Here is a 23,962-nt window from a genome sequence, read left to right as displayed (position 1 = left end):
AACTTTAGAAAGTAAATACTCTCCCCTCCCTAAACAGATACCAGCTTAGAAGACTTAATATTCAGCATTCACAAACAAGCTTACCTATTCTCAGAATGTACATGACAAAAACTTCTGACTCCCAACCAGCAATCTCTTCCCCCCCCCAATATCTGGATCTGTTTCTCAGCCACTGCTGACAATAGTTAGAGCTTCACCCTATGTACAGTTTACTTGGATGTGCAAGTTCAATGGGGCTATCTTGTGGATAAGTGTGTACTACAAGGATTAGGAAACATTTTTAGCCTGAGAGCAGCATCCCTCAGAGGAAAGCTTTTGAGGCAAGGGTGCCCATAGGATTTTCTGGGACCAGTATACTGTATGTGGATTGGGCTCTGCCCAATTTGCAAACAAGAACACAGACATGCATATGGTTTGTGTCATATGCAAATTTGTATCTTCTTGTAGAGAGCCCAAAAATAAACCAGGAGCAACATGGAAGTAAATAAGATGTCTGACAGAATGTTAATAGGTGAAGCGTTTCCCAGAATTCTATTTCCATACTAGAAAGGGCTTAACCTAGACTCAAAGAATAGTAGAATCGGAAGGGACCTATAAGGACACTGAGTTCAACCCCCTGCTCAGTGCAGGAATCCTGTTCAATTTCTGCCTGCCATACAGCTGTTAAAAGCACAAGAGCCTTCCTCTAGTGCTGGCCCTAAACCATGCAAGGACCTCAAATATCATTAGTTGCAAACCATAACATTTGCTGTGGTTATTTATACTTAATAAACAACAATGTTATGAGTGCAGGTCATTTTTACAAAAAGATTTGAGCTTTGACATGAATATGCCCATTTTAGTGTTTATACCTGTAACAACAGCCCACCCCAAGAATCTCCCTACTTCCCACCCCTCATGAGTTGGAAAGCAATTAACCGCTCCTTTCCCCATTTTGCTGCTACAATCAACTTAACAGCATCTCCTCCAAGTGCATTTCCTTAGAAGAGAACTCAGCCTGCCAAGAGACTTGATAATACGGAGTACACTGCAGGGCTGTCATACATCATGCTCTCTCTTCCCCCTCATTGGTACAGTAACAGTGGGCTGTTTTGTTGGACTCACGCAGCAATGCTCGCTCAACCACAGGGACTGCCCCTTGCACTGTGGATATACTACTGATGGATGCTTTTTCCTTTTACATTAGCAGGGTTTTATTTATTTATACTTATTCAGAGATGTATTTCCCATGAAATTACAGCCACGTTAGAAACAGGATGAACTCCCAGTCTTTGCTACCTTTTGCTTCTGGGTTGAGACCTCCTTCTTTCAACAATCCTTTTAAGTAGAAACCTTATCCCAGTCTGTGTCTGTGCTGGAATTGCTTTTTAAGATGTTTTCAAAGATTTTTTTTTTTTAAAGATGTTTTATTTAAGATTTTAGAAGTTGTTTTTAGAGTTTTGTCCCTTGTTTGCCACCCTGGGCTCCTTCTGGGGAAAAGGGCAGGATGGACATCAAAATATTAATGTTAATATCATTACACAAAAATCCTGGATTTCATTTGTTTTTTCTAGGCAACAACTCCTTGTCTGTCAGGAATGACAAATAAGCCACAAAATCAACCAGGAAACCCTTCTCCATGAACTTAATCTAAAGAGAAAATCAAGAGTGACACATGCACCAAGGCAAACCCCGAAACAGCTTTAACACTACATATGCTGTTTTATAGTTTGTTCAGTGAAAATCAACTTGCTGTCAAAAATGGAACTTACTTACCAATCATACTGTTATTTAAGAGCGGCAAAGATCTACACCCTTTCCTACTTAATATTGTAAGTCCACAAGAAAAGAACTGTTGAATCAGACTTGAGTGTTGATCTAGTCCAGCAGCCTACTTCCAAGAACAGTCAGCTGGATGCCAATAAAGGTAGCCAACATGGTGCCCTCCAGATGCCATGGACTACAGCTCCAATAATACCTGACCATCGGCCATTCTGGCTGAGACTGAAGGAAGTTGTAGTGCACAACTTCAGAGGATGATCAAAACCGCCCTCCCCTTTTATGTCCCTAGTATTTGGTATTCAGGGCTGAACTGTCTCTAAATGCAGGAAGTATCAGGTATTATGGCTAACAGCTGCTGACAGGCCTATCCACCATGAATTTGTCTAAGTCTTCTTGCCGCATGGTTTTCCTGCAGGAAAATAAAAACATTATTTCCCCATTTCAAAATGACTTATGGGTTGTTTTGGTAGCGGGTGAGAGCATTTGGGTAGCAGATGAAACAGAGCAGAGAATTTGTCCTGCTCAAAGTATAGAGTCCAGTGAGTTTGTAGGCTTATGATGAGAAAAAGACCTCAGTGGGAAGGAACTGAGAAGGCCAAGATGATGGGAGACCTAGCCTCGGTCTCTTTGAGGACTGAAGGCGAAGGCCCTTGGTTGTTCCACTATTACAATGTTTGGCTGATTCCCTGATAACTCTCTATTGTCTCATCCTCCTCACTTGCCCAGTGCTTTAGCTACCTAGTCCTGCCTGGAGTTTCTACAACCTACTGCAGGAGACAGCACCACCAATAAAAGTGAATTGAAGCTGCATCTAAGGATGTATAGTGATTTCAAAACCACTATGTTTAATCACTTGGAATAGCTGCTGATTCTTCTAAAATTAACCTGCGAAGTTCGCCTCAGACATCTACTTAGCCAAGCAATATTTGAATCCATCTAAGGGAACTTTCACAAGACACTAAAAAAAACCCTTTGAGCCTCCCTCACACTGTATGTTATACTAGTTTAAACTTTTCCAAGATGAGCCAATCATTTTCATGATTATCTTATTTTGTTTTATGGTATTTTCCTTTATTGTACTTGTAAATTTTGTTGCACACTGCCCTGATATTTTATATGAGGGGCAGTCTATAATTAATTTTATAAAATAAACAAATATGATAATTTAATCAAATGCGCACAAAAGCCTATATAGGTTTTAGCTTACATGTACAATTTGGAAACAGATGTGCAAACTGAACTCTAAATGAAAGATTTTATGCCAGTCTAGGAGACTTATCCAAGGCTTTCATTATGCGCCAAAATAAAAGAGCTGTCATACAAAATTCTACCTCGGACCCCCAATACATAAAACCAGATTGGAGTCTGGGTTAAGCTGGTATGGATTTATGTATTTAGATGCCTTAGATGTTTTTAAGTGTTTTAAATGTGTTTCCATTTTACTTTAAATTGTATTGTTTTAAGATTTTGATGTTTATCATCCCAGGGTCCTTTGTGAAGAAGGGGACGATACAAATTCAATAAATAAATAATTACAAGGGCACTTTTCCATATGGTAAGAATGTGAAGTTGTACAGAGCTTTTTACTGCCAGTATATATTAGGCCTGATTGGTCATATTACAGGCGCCACCACTCCTTTAAGTTCAGCCTACTTTTTGCTGCATTTGTTAAAAAAGATGTTAGCATGGAAAAATATGACAAATACAAAATTAACAATTGCAGTAATGTTACATATTCTGTGGGCTAACCTAAATAGTACTAGTCCAAGTAGTACCCAAATGGCAAAAATACAATTAAGTACTATCACTTCTCAAAAGACAGTAAGAACAAACAAGTTAATGAATCAAGGAAAAAGAAAATCCACAATGGACTCCAGTACAAAGCGATTTCTTGTCATTTGTGTATTGTTCACATATGTAATAAAGTCACACCAGGTGATCCACCCTCGCTTCTCATATACTGTTGGCAGCTAAGCTTGCCTCAATTCAGTGGTTTGATAAATTACAGAATTCTGATTGGTGAGAAGTTGATTGTTATTGGTGGCCCATGCCTCCTTGCCACCACTATCGTCTGGATTTCCGAGGGTGGCGTTGCCGTGGGAAGAAGAGAGATTCTGGAGCCGGCGTTTGCGTGCACAGAGTACGGGACTATGTCTGACGTGTTGGTTTGAATTGGAGGAGTGAGCGTGCATATGAGTGTATGTTGTGAGTGAGTGTGTATGTCTGCATTTATAAATTGTTTGCACATATAAGTGGATAGTCTGTGATTTAAACTATTTCATTTTTACTGCAGTCTTAAAGGAGTGGCTGGTAGTCTCCGGGGTGTACGGGGTGGGTCTTGCTTTTATTATTGTCTTAGGATAGGCCTGTCCATTAGGCTGCAGGGATAGGGGCATGTGTAAACCAAGGGGGGATGGAACAGAGAAGGATGGGGGCCAAGTTATATCAAGATTGGGCGGCAGGCACTGGACTGATGCTAAGGGCAAACCACGTCAATTCAGAAGAACAGGGGATAGATGCGTAATACCCATCCCCTGTTCTGGGTCTGCCCAAAACCAGAAGTTAACTGGGGGATGCAGGATTCCTACCGACCTTCGACTGCTGCTATGTAATGCCAGGTCTGTGACACAAAAAACATCTGTCATCCATGATATGATACTGGATGAGTGTGCAGACCTGGTATGTATTACAGAGACCTGGCTGGACGAGGCCTCAGCTCCCACTCTTGAGGCCATGTGTCCGCCAGGTTTCCGTTATGCGCAGCAACCGAGGGTAGGAAGGCGGGGAGGAGGAGTGGCAGTCATCTATCGGGAGTCCTTGATGTTCACCAGGCCTCCACTCCCAAGGACCAAGTTTGTTGATTGCATGTACTGGAGGTTGGGCCCGAAGGGCAGTTTGGGGATCCTGCTTGTGTACCGCCTGCCTCGCTGCACAGCAGACTCCCTGACCAAGGTGCTGGAGATGGTCTCGGATGTGCGAACATTGACCCCAGAACTGTTAGTACTGGGGGATTTTAACGTACACACTGAGACCACTCTCATTGGAGCCCCTCGGGATTTCCTGGAAACCATGGCTTCCTGGGAACTGCACCTTAGTAACACTGAGCCCACCCATGTAGCCGGTCATGCTCTCGACCTTGTATTTGTCCTGGGAGTGGTGGGGAGTGTTCTGAAGTTGGGGGCCATTTCTTTTACCCCCGTGTCATGGTCAGATCACTATCTGGTGTATTTTGACTTCTCGATGCCACACACCCTCCGCAGGGGTAAAGGACCTATTAGAATGGTCCGCCCCAGGCGCCTGATGGATCCAGATGGATTCCTGACTGCGCTGGGGGACTTGGAACCTGCTGAAGGTCATCCGGTCGAAACCCTGGTGACGGAGTGGAACGAGGGAATCACCAGGGCATTAGACCGGGTGGCTCCGAAACGTCATCTCCCCCTGAACAGAACTCAGACAGCACCGTGGTACACACCTCGGTTGCGAAGTCTGAGACAGGAGGTGAGACGACTAGAACGCCGGTGGCGGAAATCCCGCTCTGAAGATGCTCGGACACAGGTTAGAGCAGCAATAGCTGCCTACCAGGTGGCAATAAAGGCAACAAAGAAGGATTTCTTTGCTGCCTCTATTGCATCCGCAGAGTGCTGTCCCAGGAAGCTGTTCCAAGTGGTCCGAAGCCTGGTCGGTCCAGTTGCTCAGGAACCCTTGGAGCATTCAAAGGCTTCCTGTGACAAATTGGCAAGGCACTTTGCCGATAAAGTCGAACACCTGAAGAACTCGATTCCGTACGCTGTGGATGCAGTAGAGGATCCAGAGTTGACCAGTTGCAATCCGGTTCAGTGGGATCGGTTCCGGCCTCTTCCTTCTGAGGATGTGGACAAGGTACTTTCAACGGTGAAGCCTACCACCTGTCTGACTGATCCTTGCCCATCCTGGTTCCTTATGAACTGCAAGGAGAAATTGGGCGAAGGGATCAGGGCGGTGGTAAATACATCCTTGAAGGAGGGTGTAATGCCACCGACCCTCAAGGAGGCAATTATAAAACCCATCCTAAAAAAGTCCTCCTTGGATCCCCAAGTTTTGAACAACTTTCGCCCCATTTCGAATTTGCCATTTTTAGGCAAGATCATTGAGTGAGTGGTGGCTAGCCAGTTGTCAGCACACTTGGATGAAACGGATTATTTGGATCCATACCAATCGGGTTTCAGGACTGGACATGGTACTGAAACAGCCTTGGTCGCTATGGTAGATGATATGAGGAGGGCATTAGACAGGGGAGAATTCACCTTTCTTGTCCTTCTCAATCTCTCAGCGGCTTTTGATACCGTCGACCACGGTATCCTGTTAGATCGCCTGGAGGGATTGGGAATAGGAGGCACTGTTTTACAGTGGTTCCGTTCCTTTCTCTCTGACAGGCATCAACAGGTAGCATTGGGAGATGAGGTTTCAGACCCTTGGCCCCTCACTTGTGGAGTGCCACAGGGTTCTATCCTCTCTCCCATGCTATTTAACATCTATGTAAAACCGCTGGGAGCCATCATCAGGAGTTTTGGGCTGCGGTGTCACCAATATGCTGATGACATGCAGCTCTATCTCTCCTTTAAATCCTCACCGGAGTTGGCTGCAGAGACCTTGTCCAAGTGCCTGGAATCCGTGAGTGGGTGGATGGGAAGGAACAGGCTGAAGCTCAATCCTGATAAGACCGAGGTGCTACTTGTGGGTGACAGAGGAAAGTTGGGTGTTGTTGACCTGAATCTTAATGGGGTAAGACTACCCCTGAAGGATCAGGTCCACAGCCTCGGGGTTGTTCTTGATTCCAAGCTGTCCATGGAGGCTCAGATTTCGGCAGTAAGCTGGGCAGCTTGGTATCAACTACACCTCATACGGAGGTTGCAACCCTACCTCCCTATTCATCAGCTCTCACTGGTGGTACATGCCCTGGTCACCTCTCGATTAGACTACTGCAATGCGCTCTACGTGGGGTTACCCTTGAAAACGGTCCGGAAACTACAACTGGTGCAGAATGCGGCGGCACGTTTGCTTACAAACAGTCGCCGCCGTGATCACATCACGCCGGTGTTATTTCATCTACATTGGCTTCCAGTTGTTTTCCGGGCCCAATTCAAGGTGTTGGTCTTAACCTTTAAATCCCTATACAGTCTCGGCCCAGCTTACCTGAAGGAGCACCTCCAGTACCACCAACTAAGCCGCCCGACTAGATCAGCCACACAGGGCCTTCTCTCCGTCCCACCAACGAAAACAGCTAGGTTGGTGGGGACTAGAGAGAGGGCATTCTCAGTGGCGGCCCCCACTCTCTGGAACTCCCTCCCGTTCGATCTTCGCCATGCCCCTTCCCTGGATACATTTCGCCGAGCCTTAAAAACATGGCTCTTTGGACAGGCCTTTGGGATCCCCGGGGTGGGCTAATTTCTCTATATTGTTTTAAAATTGTCTATTGATGGCCCTAAACTGTTCTGTACTGCTGCTTTTTAAAATGGTTATTGTTGACTGCACTGTATTTTATTATGTATCTATATTGTACTGTTGAATTTTAATGTGTACGTCGCCTAGAGTGGCTTCGGCCAGATAGGCGACACAAAAATTAAATTTTTTATTATTATTTATTATTGTTTATTCTGAAGTCAACAGACCTTTAAGCCAATGAATAACATATATACATGGATGCGAACATAAAATATTAAAATACAATATATCAAGGAATATAAAACTTACTTGTATATAGTGTAAGGATGACAATAACAATACAATAACAGAACTAGGTTAGTCTGTTTGTCTCTATAGGCCCAACTCCAGAACATCTATACACCATAGGATACAATTTTAGGTTAAAATTGTTTATCAAATAGAGTTGCGGGGCCAAGTTCATATTTGGTCCTCTGTATTAAAGACAGCCTAATTTCTTCCTTTGCTGAATGGCCAAGTTTATAAATTTGGCCACAGTTAGGGTGATGTTTTCATTGTAACCCTGTAAAAGGGTTATTAATAATGCGTCATTGGATCGTCCAGGGTATTTTGACAGAATTGGGTGGAGAAGATCTTTTCTGATTTTGTTATATAGTTTACAGGAAAATAAAACATGAGAAATAGTCTCAATTTCTGAGTCATTACAAAGACAGTACCTATTCATACTCAGAATTTTTTTAAACCTGCCAGATAAAAAATTGGATGGTAGAACATTGAAACGGGCTAATGTGAAAGCCCGTCTATATTTGGGGACCGTTAACCAATATTGGTATTTCATCCCTTCTGGATTTGGAACAATATTAATACCCAGAGCCCTCGGGCAACAAGGGCCTTTTGTCAAACTGAGTAGGATCTGGTTATCAATATCGGTAAGTCTAAGTTTAATCGTCGCCCTGGCCTTATTGAAATCCCCCGCTAAAAGTTCGGGGGGGTGGAGGCCCGTCTGTGATAACTTTTCCATTACCTTACCTGTCCATGTTTCTTTTGAGAAAGGGTCTTTTAAAAAGCAGGACAGGTAAGATTCAGGAGATAATACTTTACAACAGCGGATCCAGAAATAGATAGTATGTGTCCATAATATGCAAGACAAGGAATTCATCCCGGCTTCCAACAATAAAGACGCTCCTGATACACAACCAGGGACTCCAAATAAAGATCTCAGTGCGGAATGTATTGTTCCATCCAGTTTCCCTTTATAGTATGGGAACCAGACGGGAGCCCCATAAGTCAGCAATGGAATAATTTTAAATTTAATAAGCCTTATAGCAGCCGGGATATAATTTCCTCCGTTGGTAAAGAAGAATCGTATTATAGCTCCTAATTTTTTATTTGCCTTGGCTTTTAAATAAAGTATATGCGTATTCCACAGACCCGACTCCTGGAACCAGATTCCCAAGTATTTGTATGAATTTACCTGTTCGATTTTTGTGTGACCCAACTTCCAGTTATGTCTATGTTTCCTCCTTGAAAATATCATAACCTTGGTCTTTGCGTAGTTTATCTCTAGAGTATTTTCGTCACAATAGATATTAATACTGTGTCATCGGCATATAGTAAAATTGGGTCCTTTGCTGAGCCTATTTTGGGGGCATGAAATTGGGTATCCTCCAGAATGGTGGGAAGATCCGCCAAATATAGGTTAAACAGCATTGGGGCTAGAACACATCCTTGTCGCACTCCCTGTGTAGATGGAATTTCACTAGTAAGATGTCCCTGATGGGAGCATCGAATCTGAATTGTGGTATTTTGATATAATGTTACTATCAATTGAAGTAATCTCTTTTCGATATGATTCTAATTTATTCCACAGACATTCGCGAGAAATAGAATCGAACGCTGCTTTTAGGTCTATAAACGCGACATACAATTTGCCACGATTTGGTTTAGTATATTTGGCTACTAGTTGTGACAGCAGTAGACAATGATCTACCGCAGACTGACCCGATATAAAACCTATCTGTGCTTGGTTTAAAATGTTATTAGATTTGACCCATGTTTTCAAGATTGTGCTCAGAAAGGTAGCATAAACCTTTCCCACCACAGACAGTAGACTGATGGGTCGATAGTTGTTTGGATCATCTCTAGGTCCTTTCTTATGTATTGGAATTATGTAAGCCTTAAGCCAAGAGGTAGGAATTCTTCCGGTACTGTTAATTATTGTGAAAAGAGTAGCAAGCCTGGGTGCCGACCAGAAAATGCCGCTTTTAAGAAGATCTGGAGCAATCCTGTCTGGCCCAGCTGCTTTTCCATTTTTTAGCTTTGCAACTATTTCGACAACCGTTTCAGATTCAACTAAGACCCATTCTGGTGTTTCACTAGGGTCTATTAAGATGGATGGAGTATTTATCATTTCTGTAGTATTAAACAACTTACTGTAGTGTGATTCCCATATTTCCACAGTGATAGCGTTGTTTTGGTGAGAAGTTTATGTACCGAATTAAAAAAATTGTATGAATAGAACAGGAGTGGTTCCCTGCTGAGGGTTCCATTGCCTTGAGAGTTAACTGCTGAGAGTTTGCATACCAGTGGTGAACAGTGACAGAGCCAAAAATTGATGGAGCCACCTGTCCCTTTCCGATACTCTTTTCTCTTCCAATTTCCTCCCTCCTTGCCTCCAACATGAATCGAGACAAGGGCTGTGTGGCTCTAGGGCAGCAGGTTGCCCACCCCCAGGGAAAGAGCTAACCAGAATTTTTTTAAAACCAGGCCATAGATCTTGATAGAAGAGTAGCATAGCCAAAAAGATACAGAACTAGATACTCCTATTAAAAATGTGTATTTTATTAAGACAATTAATATGCCACTTAACTACAGTTAAGTGGAATGTAATAGAATGAAAATAAAAATTGGTTCAAACTAAAGTCAGAATTCATTTTAAATACCTGCTAGAATAAAAAAGTATTCAGCAGATGCTGAAAGTTCAACAGGAAAGGGGCCTGTCCAATCTCAAATGGAAGGGAGTTCCATTAAACAGGGCCCACAATGCTGAATGCACAAATTCTTGTGGATATGAGCCATACATCCAAGCTATTGGGGGCCACTAACAGTGACTCCTCCAAAGACCTCAGTGACTGGGCAGGGATATAAAGAATCAGGCGGTCCTTGAGGTATTCTGGACCCAAGATGTTAAGGGACCTGTAAATTAATACAAGAACTTTGAACTTGGCTCAGTGCAAGCTTTTGAGCACTGGTGTTATGCACTGGCAATAGTCTGTCCCCAGTAACAAACTGGCCTCAGGGCTTTGTACCAGCTGAAACCTGCAGAACAGCTCCAAGGGTAGCCACACAGAGAGTGCATTGTAATAGGAATCTTGAGATTACCAAGACATGAATTACTGTGGCCAGACTACCCTTGTAATTTCAGCCTTTAACTTGTTCACTTTTATGTTTAGAAGTGTTCACCATGTTGTAGATTTGTTTTCTGCTTATTTTACGTAGAGGGCTTAATTTTTTTCACTATGAGTTTATGCTATGCTGGGTTTTGATTTTTTACAAGAAATTTACAAATAATGTAAAGCGTTAAACAAAAAAAGCCAGGGTAGGTTTTAACATAAAACCAATAGAAGCCTCATTTAAGGTAATTCCTTTAAGTTCTGATTAGCTGATACAATTGCATGGTTAAGATTTCACAACTGGCAATGAAATGAGAGCCCCCCCCCCAAAATGAAAAACTTCAGTCAGCAAGAGATTGTTGGAAACATTCTTCAAACTGAAGAATTCCTATTCCCCCCCCCAGCTGAGTACCCACATCCCTACAATTACAATATAAAGCTCCACTGTAAACTGTTACAATGGTGTGTCATCCCAAAGGCCAATATATAGAAAAAAGACAAGCTTAAGTTGACCCTCAAAAGCTCAAGAGAAACTCTAACTGGGATGAAAAAGTCTTTAAGACAGCTTTATGACAGTAAAACAAGTATTTGAGAACACAGCACTTTTTATTTTAAACAGAAAAGAAGAATGAAAACTCCGGGGACAGATCATGCAGTAGCAGGGACATGTTTTCACTTGAACAACTCAAGAATAAGTGTGTATGTTTACAATATTGTTCAGGCTAGAACTTCACTAAACTGTCAAGCATTTACAAGAGACTAAAGTTAATATTCTGCTGTGTAGTTTTCTTCCCCCAATTTCTATTGTGACATTTCTACAAGTCCTTTCAAATGTAACCAACAGAGTGTTTTACGTATTGAGACAAATTACTGGAAATGTAGTGTCAGTTTATTCCCGATTATGCTCAAGATTCATGCTTGCATGTCACTTTCTGTGGCTACATCAGATCCTTAATCTGTACCTGGAGGTAACAAATACCGTACAAAATGTGTCATGTTAACTTAATAGACAATTATTAAACTGATTTTTTTCTGGATCTCTGCCACATCATTTTAGGCAATATATCATCAACAACATTATAAAACTCTTGACCCTTCACATGCCATCAACATTTGTGTTATCAATATGTTTAGCCCAAAGCTACAATACAATTAGTCATTTAAATTGCAGATATATTTCACACAAGAAAATAATTAAATTTGTACCAGTATAAGAGAGCATTGCTTAAACCTATACATGGCAGCCTAGAATATTTTAGCCTATTAACAGGCAACATTTGTTGTCATGTGTGGCCTAAACTGACAGTTCCTAGGAAATTCAGAGATGAAGCTGAAACTCCACCCTCCACCAACAGATGTTACATACAACACACTGGTTCTCCAGTGTTCTCCAATGAAATCACATCTCAGTTACAGAGAGCGTGAATAGCCCAAGATGGACCAAACCCTTACATCTGAGTGGACTGCTAGTCAGCACACACTTTATTTCCATAAGGAATCCACTATGCTCAAGAGACACACTTTAGAGCAGGAGAAAGGAACCTGCATCACTCCACATGTTGGACTATAATTCCCATCAGTCACAGCCAGCATGGCCTATGATCAAGAATGGGAGTTGTAGTTCAACAACATCTGGAGGTCTGAAACATTAACTCCACAATCCTATCATGTTGACAAGGTGGCTGGTTCCAATACCTTTTGGCAAGTGGTACCTGCAGGGTACTCACACCCTAACAAAGCGTATTTCTATTCAGGCTTCCAACCAGCCATACCTTCTTCCAGAACATTAACATATAAACTATTAGGGATTCAAGCAGGCCAATTTACTCTTCACCCTCCAGCTTTTCCATTTTTATTTTCCAACTGGCATTCAACATTTCTTGGCTCCTGGAGGCCACTGAGCAGGCTAGTCCTCATTGGGCAGAGTTATTTGAGAGGGCTTTGCCCCCTTTGGGTTTGGTTTTCTATTTCTACATATACTGAGATTCACCTCACCATAGCATAGTGGAGTGGGGAAGGGGGAAACTGTTACTTTCGTTCTTAGTGTATTTTCTGTTTCCGTAACCTTTTGGATAGAGTCCAACTGTTTTAAAGGGAATTGCCAAGGAGAAATCTGAGAAGGGTACTTCACCCTGAGGTCCAAGTGGCACCCTTTAAGAGATGTCTACCCCAGGCACTTACATGTTGGGAGAGACATGGGCAACAAATTCAGTCTCTCTAGAACATCAAGATGCCTTAAATACCCATCAAACTGTCTATGCCTGAATTAAATGCATACTTCTGGTGCATAACTACTATGACTTTGACACTTACAGCAAGATCAGTAACTGAAATTGGTCAGATGTGTGTCAAACTGTTTTAGTTTTTTACTTTTATCTGCTGTGAAAAATAAGGATCTTTGCATTCAGTTGATTTAATTCTATTCAATGAAATTAGTCAAGTTCTCTCAAAATGTGCTTTTGGTGATTCCTAGTGTGTACAGGCCCTCAAGCCATATTCTTCCATTTCAAGGCCATCCTTTCATCTCTGAACAGAACACTGTTAACTCATACGGATGTTTTGCTTTCCTTGTTAAGCATGTATTACAAGCAATCTGCTTCTTTTAAAAAAATTCCAAGAGATTTGATTAAAAAAACACTTTATAGTCACAACTCTTCAGATCCATTTACAACATACCCCACCATTTCTAACCTGTAGCAAAGAACCAGACACTCCTATATTGGGATTCCCATTTTTACAGAAATAGCTAGGGCAATCTCCTGGCACAAGATTACAAGGAGGGCCATAGCTCAATGGTAGAGCATCTGCTTTGCATGCGGAAGGTCCTAAGTCCAATCCTCAGAATCTCCAGGGGCTGGAAACCATGGAGAGCAGCTGCCAGTCAGTGTTGACTATATGGAGCTAGATATACCAGTGGTCTGACAGCATAAGGCAGCTGCCTAAGTTCTGTTATAAACTGGAGTATTTCATTCAGAGACCATGTTTTGTGCAAAACAAGTTTTCCCCTTTCCTATGCAGCTTATGATAACAGGAGACAGGTTGGAAAAAACTGATAACTAGCTGGCCCTTTTGTACTTCTAACATCTGACAAACTAAAAGTGAACATAGGAAGTTGCCTTATACTGAATCAGGCCAACTGTCCATCTCAGTATTGTCTACTCTGACTGGCAGCAGCCCTCCAGGATTTCAGGGAGAGGTCTCTCCCAGGCCTACCTGGAGATGCCAGGGATTGACCCCCCCAAGACCTTCTGCATGCAAAGCAGGTGCTCTACTGCTGAGCTACAGCCCCTCCTAGCATCTATATAAACTATGAAAGCTCCAACAGATTTGTATACTGTGATAGAATGCTATTCACCAACAGGCAAAAAAACCCTGCAGTTTAAGAATATACCTATAGCCCACAGATATTTCTATCAAACTCTAAAAAGCAGGGAAATTGGGCAGCTATAATGAATACAGGAGACCTGACCTCCTCTCTGAGATATTGTACTGCCCTACAAATATGTCAGAATGCCAACACAATTTGAGTTGGTCTTTCACAGTCCAATCCACTTCCTGTGTAGGTTGGAAGAATTTGGTAACATGTGCATCTGATAGGAGGAGGGGGAAGGAGGAGACAAGGGTAGGGGGAGGGAGGAAGGGGAGGAGATTGGATGGGTGGGCCTTGGGCAGAGGGAAAGCCCCTTTCTTTTTCAAAAGGAAAACATTGTGAACAGTATCATTCTTTTTCAGGGTTTCCCCCACCTTTTTATTCTACAGAGGGCACATGTAGCCTCCCACCCAAATTTAAACCAAAACTGTCCCTGGCCCCATCCACACCAGACCTTTATTTCACTTTAGACAGTCATGGCTTCTCCCAAAGAATCCTGGGAAGTATAGTTTGTGAAGGGTGCTGAGAATTGCTAGGAGATGCCCTTTTCCCCCTCACAGAACTACAATCCCCAGAAGAGGGGCTGATTGTTAAACCACTCTGGCCACTGGAGCTCTGTCAGGGGAACAGGAGACTTCTAACAACTCTCAACACCCTTCACAAACTACACTTCCCAGGATTCTTTGAGGTCTAAAGTGGAATCAATGTCTGGCCTGGGTGTGGCCACCTGATCATCCAAGCCAAACAGCTGTGAGTCTGGCTTTTAGAACACTGATAGTTGGTTCTTACTGAGCATGCCCGTGCTTATCAATCTTAAATTTCTTAAATCAAAATCAGCTATGCATTCTTTAAAACTTTTAAACTGTAAAAGGTGAAGATTAGTGTATAGGGCAAAGTCAGTAATAGCATTACAGGTTCTCTGATTTTTAATTAATTTCAACAGATTATGAGACCAATGACAGAAAAAAGTTTAACAGGGGTTTGGATTTTTTTCTCGTTTTACACTTTTGAGTTTGATTTTCTGACTGTTTTGTGTATCACCATGAAAATGAACCATTGGTCTCACCTGAAGGGTGATTTTCACAGGTAGCCTGCAATCAAGCAGTTATTATAGCTACACCTAGCGTCCGAAGGCAAGAATGTTCTAAAGTCAAGACTAGGGGCCTCAGGCCCCTCCCACTCTCCAGTTCATTCGCGACAAGTCCAGAGAGATATCTAAAAATGTATGAAAAAAGGGCAACGGGCCTGCTAGCAAGGAAATAACAAACTTGCGATTCCATAATAATACAATAATAAAAAGCTTCAATATAACAGATTTAGAAAAGTCTTGACTTAGCAATACAGAAAAAAAAGTTATAGTGTAAACAGAAATATATAGAACCAATGGAAAATCCCCAGAAGTCCTCCAAAGAGGAGGGTCATGATGGCAGGCTACCTGTGAAAATCACCCTTCAGGTGAGACCAATGTTCCATTTTCCACAGGTAGCCTGCCATCAAGTGGGATGTACCAAAGCAGCCCATAACAGGGAGGGACCACCCACATCCTAATCATCATTGAGAACCTGTTGCAACACCCGCCTACCAAAAGAGGCATCGGCAGAGGCATAACCATCTATTTTGTAGTGCCTTATAAACGAATCTGGGGTAGACCAAACAGCCGCTCTGCAGATATCTGCAAGAGGAGCGTTGGTTGCAAAAGCAGCCGTGGTGGCTGCTGATCTAGTGGAATGCGCTGTAATCTTAGAGGGTACTGGAAGCTTAAGAGACTCATAAGCTAAGGCTATACAAGCGCGCAACCAGCAAGACAAGGTGGAATTAGCTACTTTCTTCCCCATAAATTGTGGATGAAAGGATACAAACAAGGACTCAGTTAGTCTCATATCCTGGGTTCGAGACAGGTAGGTCTTGAGGGCCCTCTGGACATCTAACGAATGCCAAGCCTTCTCCAGGGGATGGATGGGATTCGGGCAAAAGGAAGGAAGAACGATGTCCTGGTTGCAATGAAAGACCGAATTGACCTTGGGGTGAAAGGCGGGATCTGTCCGTAGCACAACAGAGTCCTTATGAAAAACACAGAGATGGCGGGCGGAAGACAATGCGCCCAACTCCGAGACTCTTCTCACGGAAGTGACCGCTATCAGGAACAGGACCTTGAAAGACAACAGACGTAATGGCACAGTCCTAAGGGGCTCAAATGGAGGACGTTGTAGAGCTTGCAGAACCTTTGACAAACTCCACGAAGGAAAGCGATGGGAGACAGCCGGCGAAAGTACAGCAGCCCCCCTCAGAAAACATTTAATAAGAGGATGCGAGGCAATAGGAGTAGCAGTGGATGAAACTAATAGAATGGACAATAAAGTGGACGCATGTCGACGTAAGGTGTTGGGCTTAAGCCCCATCTTTAGGCCTTTATGAAGGAATTGCAACACCTGTTGAATCATGGCTTGAGAAGGGTGGATTTTCTGGGAATCACACCACTTGGAGAATGACAACCAAGTATATATGCATGGTTGACGGTCGTCTAGAGGCCAATATAATGTCAATGGCCTCCTTAGATAGGCCTATACGCATCAAATGTCCCCGTTCAAAAGCCAAGCTATTAGGTTGAGCCAACTGGGGTCCTGATGCCATATTGGAACCTGTGATAAAAGGTCTGGCCTGACTGGAAGTGTCCAGGGGTCCATCACTGACATGGCAAGGAGGTCCAAAAACCACAGTCGGCGTGGCCAATACAGAACCAGCCTGGCCCTTTCGTGTCTAACTTTCCTCAGAGTCCTGGCCAGGAGTAGTATTGGAGGAAACGCGTACAGCAGTATGTCCAGCCATGGAATCGATAGTGCATCCACTGCTTCCGTTGTTGAGTCCAGGTACTGTGCAAAATACCTGGGTGGCTGGAAATTGAGACTGGAGGCAAACAGATCCACTGAGAAAACTCAGAACCGACGTTGAAGAAAATGGAATATCACCGGGTGAAGTTTCCATTCCCCCGGAAAGACCTGCTGTCTGCTGAGCCGGTTGGCTGTCACATTCCAGATTCCCCTGAGATGTTCTGCTTTCAAGGATTTCAGATGTTTTTCTGCCCATTCGAAGATTTGGTAGGCTAGGTTCTGTAAGAAATGAGACCTAGTTCCCCCTTGTCTGTTCGAATGAGAACATGGTCCAAGGGGAAGACAGACTGAAAGTGAAGAAGAGCTAAGTAAGCAGCTCTCAGCTCCAGCCAATTGATACTCTGACTCCGCTCGACATTGGACCAAACCCCTTGAACAAACTGGGAGTTGCAGTGGGCTCCCCAGCCGGTGAGGCTGGCGTCTGTGGTTATAACAATCCTGTGGGGATTGCGGAATGGAGTACCCATTGAGATTTTGGACTATCACCCACCAGCGGAAAGACGTAGTGCGGGATCCAAGTGAATTGTGTGGTGGTTGGATCTGGCAATGTCTTGTTGGAATGGTAGTAGAGCCCACTGAAGTCGGCATGTATGGAACCAAGCCCACGGTACAATGTGGATGGTGGACACCAACATTCCCAGAGCCTTTGCTAGCAGCATCACATCCGCACTTGAGTGACGCATCAAAAGGCGTGCCATGTCTCTGATGGCTACGATGCAGTCTGTGCATAAAAAGACTGTCGCCTGTATGGTGTCTAACATTGCCCCTAGATGTTGTAGTCGCTGGGTTGGCTGGAGATGACTTTTGTCGAGGTTGACTAGCCAACCATGGGTCCGCAGGATATGAAGAGAGAGGGTCAGATGGAGACGAACCAGCTCCCTGGAACTTGCCCGTATTAATAGATCGTCCAAGTAGGAGTAGATATGCACCCCTTGTAGGCGAAGATACACTTACCAAAGTGAGTAGCACCTTGGTGAAGACCCTCGGGGTGGACGAGAGACTGAAGGGCATCGCTCGGTATTGAAAATGTTGGGGGCCGAAGGCAAACCATTGGAACTTCCTGTGGGCTATGCAAATAGGCACGTGGAGGTAGGCTTCCTTTAGGTTGACAGAAGCCAGGAAGTCTCCTTTGTGAAGGCTTTCTATAATGGAGTGGAGGGATTCAATTTTGAATTTGCGATATTTTACGAAACGGTTGATGAACTTGAGGTCCAACACCGCCCTCCATGACAGATCTCGTTTGGGAACTGCAAACAGGAGGGAGTAAACCCCCTCCAACCTCTCTGTTGTGGGAACTGGCTCTATGGCAGCTATGCCCAAGAGGTGATGTATGGTTTGCTGCATGATGCCGTGCCTGTACGGATCCTTGGGACAGGGATGAAATCTGTCCAGGGGGGTTGCCCAAAACTCTAGTGCATAGCCATGATGAAAAAGATCCCGCATCCATGTGACCTGAGTCAGACGCAGCCAGTGGTTTGCAAACAGAAGCAATCTGCCCCTGACCGTGATCACGTCAGTATTGTCTGCACTGGCGAGCCGTTCCACAAAAGGAAGATGTTGAGGTTCCTCTACGTCCTTGGTACTGACCTCTGCCTGGGTAACATTGTCTGTGCCAAACTCCCCTGGAGGAACAGAAGTCAGTGGCTCGAAAATCGAGGCCTCGTCCCCCGGGCTGCGCACCTCGAAAGAGCTGGAACAGGCGATATGGGGTGAAGCGTCTGAACAGCGTCTGAACAGCGTCCGATCATCATTCCTGGCAGTGGCCAAAACAGGCTTCCTAGCATCCTTGGGGTCCACTAATACTGCTTTTAGGGCTTCTTCCCCCAAACATGATGATCCAGCAAAAGGGGCTCTCGACAAATTGACCCTGGCTGTCGAGTCCGCATCCCAGTGCCGGAGACAGAGAGTTCGCTGAGCCACCACCTGAGCAGCCATAGCTCTTGCTCCCAGCTAAGTTGCATCCAAGGTAGCATCCGCTACAAATGCCGCCGTCTTGCGAAGTTTCACCAGGGCCTTTCTTAGAGAGACCGGGTTAGGATTGGGGTCATCTAAAAGATCATCCAGCCACATCATTGAGGCCCTTGAGAAAATGGAAGCTGAGGCAGAGGCCCGCATAGCAAAGGTGGTAGCCACGTGGTTCTTATGTAAGGCAAAGTCCAGCCGCCGCTCAGAGGCATCCTTCAGCTGTGAATCTCCTTCCCTGGGCAGGAGGGATTGAGAAACCAAACTAGAAATCGGCTCGTCTATCCCGGGGACAGCGAGCCGAGATGTAAACTCCGGAGCCAAGGTATAAAGCTTGTCAGCAAGGGCCATAAAATGTCATGTCTGCAGCGGGCAAGACCATTCTTCCTTGGCCAGTTTGTCGAGAGGGTTGGCACAGGGAGTTAGTGCTCAGTAGATTTGGGGGATTTCAAGACCCTGGCCCCCTTAACAGGGGGAGTGGTAACTGCGGGTTGTAGAGGTTGGAGGCCTAAGGTGTTCAAAACTCTACGAGCCAGGGGATGATAATCAGCTGCATCAAACAGACGATAGGATGCGTCCTCCTCTTGTTCTGACTGATCACTCCACTCATCTCCTTTGGCGTGAAGAGGATACGATGGATCCTCCAAACCAGTAAAGTCATCACCAATTCTACCCCTGGCAACGTCGAATGGATTTGGTGAGAATGGTGGATCTATCTCGTTGCCTGTGCAATGTCCCATAGCGCTAAGTTGTCTTTGCACGTTCCGCTGAGGGGCAGTGACCTGTGATGGCGACTGTGCATGGGAAAAGAATATTAGCATGTCCTGTAACAGTGAAAGGAATTCCGAAGACAACTGTAACCCCGGTGGGGGAGGATGGTCTGGCTGATGCAATGACGGTTGAACTTGTTGAAGTAAAGATATAGGAGGCTCATCAGGCTGGAGAGATGAATGAGCCCTAGGAGGCAGCATGGGTGGAGGCGGACAGCTGGTTGCTGGCTGGGCCGGGAACCCTTCAAAGTCCTCCTCAGAGGACCCAGCAGGAGAATGAAAAAGGGCTGTTAATTGTTCTTGGCCTGCATCCTCAGGAACCGGAACAGACATGTAACACGCTCTCTTGGAAGCGCTGTCGCTGGAGAGATGCTTGGTTTTGGCAACAGCCTTGGTGTATAGTCTGAGATGCTTGTGTTTAGCCGACTTATGATGCGAAGTGGCTTTACATGATTGTTTCGCCATTGTTGCCTGAGCTGCTACAAGTTGTTGATCTGCCATCATATGGTTTCAGTACATGCCCACAGATGGGGAAGAATGTACCGTGTGGATAGGGGATTCAGCCCACGGATGGGGGAGAATATACAGACCCAAAAGGCTTTAGTACATGCCCACAGATGGGGGAGAATGTACAGTCCCAAAATAGCCAGTCTCAAAATAGCCTGAGTACATGCCCACGGATGGGGGAGAATGTACAGTTTCAAACAGCCTCAGTAGACGCTCACGGATGGGGGAGAATGTACAGTTCCAAGTTTCTTTAGTACCCCACAGGAGGAGAGGAACAGCACTTTAAATCACATAAGGCTCAACTGTAAATAAGGCTCAACTGTAAAGTATTACAAGGAGCGCTCACACAGGGCTTAACAAAAAGAGAGGGAAAAAGTCAAAATAAAATGGCGCCCGCAAAGAAAGGGCGGGAAAAAACAGTAAACAAAATGGCAGCCGGGAAGAACAAGGGGCAATGGCAGTCAGAGAAGAAGCCTGAGACCTATAAAAGGCCAACAAAGAGAAAAGCGCTGCCGTCAAAAACAAAGGAACGGCGTCCGCGTGCTCCTTACAGCAACGGAAAGGAGCTAGGAAAACAACGGCAGCAGACATTTTGTAAAAAACGGCCGCAATAGTGAGCCAAGGTGGGGGGGCGGATTAGGCAAACAAAATGCCCAAAAATGCAAGGCACCACGCTGATGGTTGTGGGGCCGAAGGCTACTAGGGTCCCCTTCCCTAGAAAAAGATCCACAGTCACCGCAACCCGGCCGCCGCCGAAGCAGGCAGCACAGAGAAAACAATGAACACCCGCAGGCTCCTGCTATAAAAATCCAAGCCGCCGCCACTGCCTGAGAAGGGAGAGCCGCAGACGCAGTCTCTCAACCAACGAGGGGTGAGCGGCAGTAGTCCCCAAGGGACTAAAGGAGAGAAAAGGGAGAACCGCGGATGCAGTCTCAAGTGGCGGCAGTCCCCAACAAGGGACTAAGGGGGAGATGGAAGGCAAAACCCCAACCCCCCAAAAAAAACTCCGGCAAAGACAAAGGAAAAACGACAAACAGTAAGGGAACGAAGTGAAAACAATCAGTCCCATACAGAGGGAAGGGAACGATAGGAAATAACAACAATCAGACACACACTCTCTCACACAAATATGCACACAAAACTTAGCTATACGCTACGCTATGAAGATATCCAACTGCCAACGGATGAAGGCAAGAATGAACTGGAGAGTGGGAGGGGCCTGAGGCCCCTAGTCTTGACTTTAGAACATTCTTGCCTTCGGACGCTAGGTGGAGCTATGGTACCCGCTTGATGGCAGGCTACCTGTGGAAAATTTACAGGGTTGTTAAGCAAGCGTTTCTGAGTTCAGGACTATAAGCTTGTAAGGTTTTGTTTTGAAATGAGTGTATAGGAAGCATCATAATGGCATGGGGGTATTTTCAATTTAACATTGTGGAATGTGAAAAATCCATGCTGACTATAGTACACATTCACTCTTGTGGTTGTATAATGACATGGATCAGTCTTTCTGATTAGAAATCTAAGCTTCTGGAGCATGGCTTGGCAAAAAAAGATGCTAGTATTCTCTCCCACACCCATATCTAGAGAGATTATAGTTATTCTCTCTCAAATACCTTAAAATTGTGTACAAGAAAGCAGACCACCTTAACACTAAAATATTCAACTTTGTTCACTTCATGTTACTGTTTGTAGGTGAACACCTACGATATTTTAATCATACACCTAAAAATGCAAAGTGTTAATACAACATACACTGTTCACACTGCACAGGTACACACTTTCTGGGGAGTGGCAATTGGTTACCACTCCCTGTTGAATGTTCACTGTGGCCAACCTAGATTAGTCTTTGTAGGGCGAGGATGGGGATCCTGCATCCTTCCAGAAGTTGTTGGACTCCAGTTCCCATTAGCCCCAGCCAACATGACCAATGGTCAGGATGGTGGGAGCTGGAGTCCCTCAGCTTCTAGAGGTCTGACAGGTCCCCCAGTTCCGCTATGTTTGTAGTGTCACCTGTAGATGCTTAAAACAAAATGAATCACTGACTTGCCATATATTTTATAGACACCCTTATAAATATGCAAAGTACATGTATAGTATGCCTTAATGAGTGCTTCCATTTATGTAGGACAAAATGTTGAATTCCATTGTTCTGATGTATGACTGTTGCCACTGGCATTTTCATCTAGCGTTATGTAGGGTTACAGCACAAGTGTTTAAGGCAGTAGTCACATCAGCGACAGCAAGAATATGTCTAAGGGGCAGCCATTATATATCCTGCGGAATTATAGAAAAGTTAAAATTAATTAGTACCTTGCTCTTCTGTAGCCTTTGCCTACTTAATAGTAAACACAATTTGCCTAATGAAAGCTTAATGGTAAAGGGAGGGACCTGGGAAAGTTGTTATACCAAGCTCATGATTTCAAATCTTTTAGTAGTAATTAAGGTAGATAAAAGCTCATTCTACAGGCTGCAAGAAGACAGCCACTAATTTATTAAAATTTCAAGGTACACACCCAAGCTCAAAGGCAAGTTAATATCCTCGTTCATGGATTAATTCACTTTTTTTGGATAATCAAGATGTTCTTCCACCATTCTTGCCCCAAGAAGCAAGATATCATACCAGAGCTCACTTGTTGCTTGCACTTCCTTAAAATTCTGGACACCAGTGTTAAGGATTTTAAGCAGTCCAAATTGTCCCTGCATGGATGCTGAAATCAGCAATCCAGGAATTCAGTTCCTGAACTACAGAAATAGCTGGGACAGCAGGAACACAAGTCATAGAGCCATAGATTATAGGAGCTGGAAGGGCCTATAAGGCCCTTGAGACCAACCCCCTGCTCAATGCAGGAATCCAACTTAAAGCATACCCAACAAATAGCTATCCAGCTGCCTCTTGAATGTGGGTGAAAGGGACGTGGCCTGATAGCTGTGAGTGCAAGGGGCATGGCCAGCTGCAAATGCTGGAAGGTTTGTTCTGACTTCTAAAAAAGCAGAGCAGAGGGAGCTGCCTCAGCTGGTCCAGAGGATATACAAGTGAGCTAGCTCTCTGAGAGCAAGTGAACAGGGAAAGTTAACATGAGTTTGGCAGCACAGGAGATCCCTAAAAAAATTAATTCCTTGTAGCGCACATCATATACCAGTGGGACTCTCCAGTTAACCTTCAAGGAGAACATGTCAAAGCACAGGCCATTCCAAAATGAGTAGAAAGATAGAAAGAAAAGGTAGGAATGACTGTGAATGGAAAGGACACTCCAGCGGTGACCTGTGCAGTGTTTTCTTGCCTGACAACATGGCAGCATACAAGTGCAAGCTGGTTGCACTGTTGGAAGAAAAAGTAAGAGGTTTGTAGCGGGGGTGGCCACACTGAAGAGTATAAGAGAAAACAAAGAGTTTTTAGACAGAATGCTGGAGCAACAGCAAAGAGATGTACAGGAGATGGAAGAACAACAGCAAGTTGAAGCAGAAGGGAAGAATGTTGAGAGAAACAACAAAGTGGAGGAAACTGTTGAAAAGGGTGACATGAGTAGAAGAGCTAGAAGACACTCTGCACCAGTGGAACTATGGAACTGCTTTCAGACATTTGAGAATGAGACTGGGAGACAGCCTGCAGAGGAAGAATTACAGGAGACTCTGCAGGACAGCGAGCAAGAGGCTGAAGCTCAGTCAAGCAGGGACAATGAAAACATACCCTGCAACAAGAAGAAGAGAAGAGCAATAATAGTGTGAGACTCCGTACTGCGTGGGACTGAAAGCCGAGTATGCTAAGACCATCCATGGACTCGCCGGGTATGCAGTGTCAATTGAGGATAGGTTAGAGATGTGACTCAAGGGTTGCAAACACTCATGAAGTCCACTGACTTGCATCCCTTTCTTCTCATTCATGTGGGAACA

General features: G+C 44.4%; 1 protein-coding gene across 3 annotated transcripts in view; it reads right to left on the bottom strand.

The window, feature by feature from the left end:
- TAF4B (TATA-box binding protein associated factor 4b) overlaps nt 1–23,962 on the bottom strand; it is a 120,184-nt gene that overhangs the window by 2,937 nt on the left and 93,285 nt on the right. Inside the window, exon 15 of one of the 3 annotated variants that reach the window (XM_061597514.1) lies at nt 21,779–22,345. The exons of the other annotated variants lie outside the window; for them this stretch is intronic. Coding sequence (XP_061453498.1) covers nt 22,337–22,345 — 9 coding nt within the window. The 3' untranslated portion in view covers nt 21,779–22,336. Of the gene's footprint in view, nt 1–21,778; nt 22,346–23,962 lie in introns of those variants that run through there. 3 annotated transcript variants of the gene reach the window in all.

The sequence above is a fragment of the Rhineura floridana genome, chromosome 1 (genome assembly GCF_030035675.1).
Source record: "Rhineura floridana isolate rRhiFlo1 chromosome 1, rRhiFlo1.hap2, whole genome shotgun sequence".
Classification (NCBI taxonomy): Eukaryota; Metazoa; Chordata; class Lepidosauria; order Squamata; family Rhineuridae; genus Rhineura; species Rhineura floridana.
Note: the sequence above shows the minus strand (reverse complement) of the source record. Positions and strands in the feature narration are given on the sequence as shown.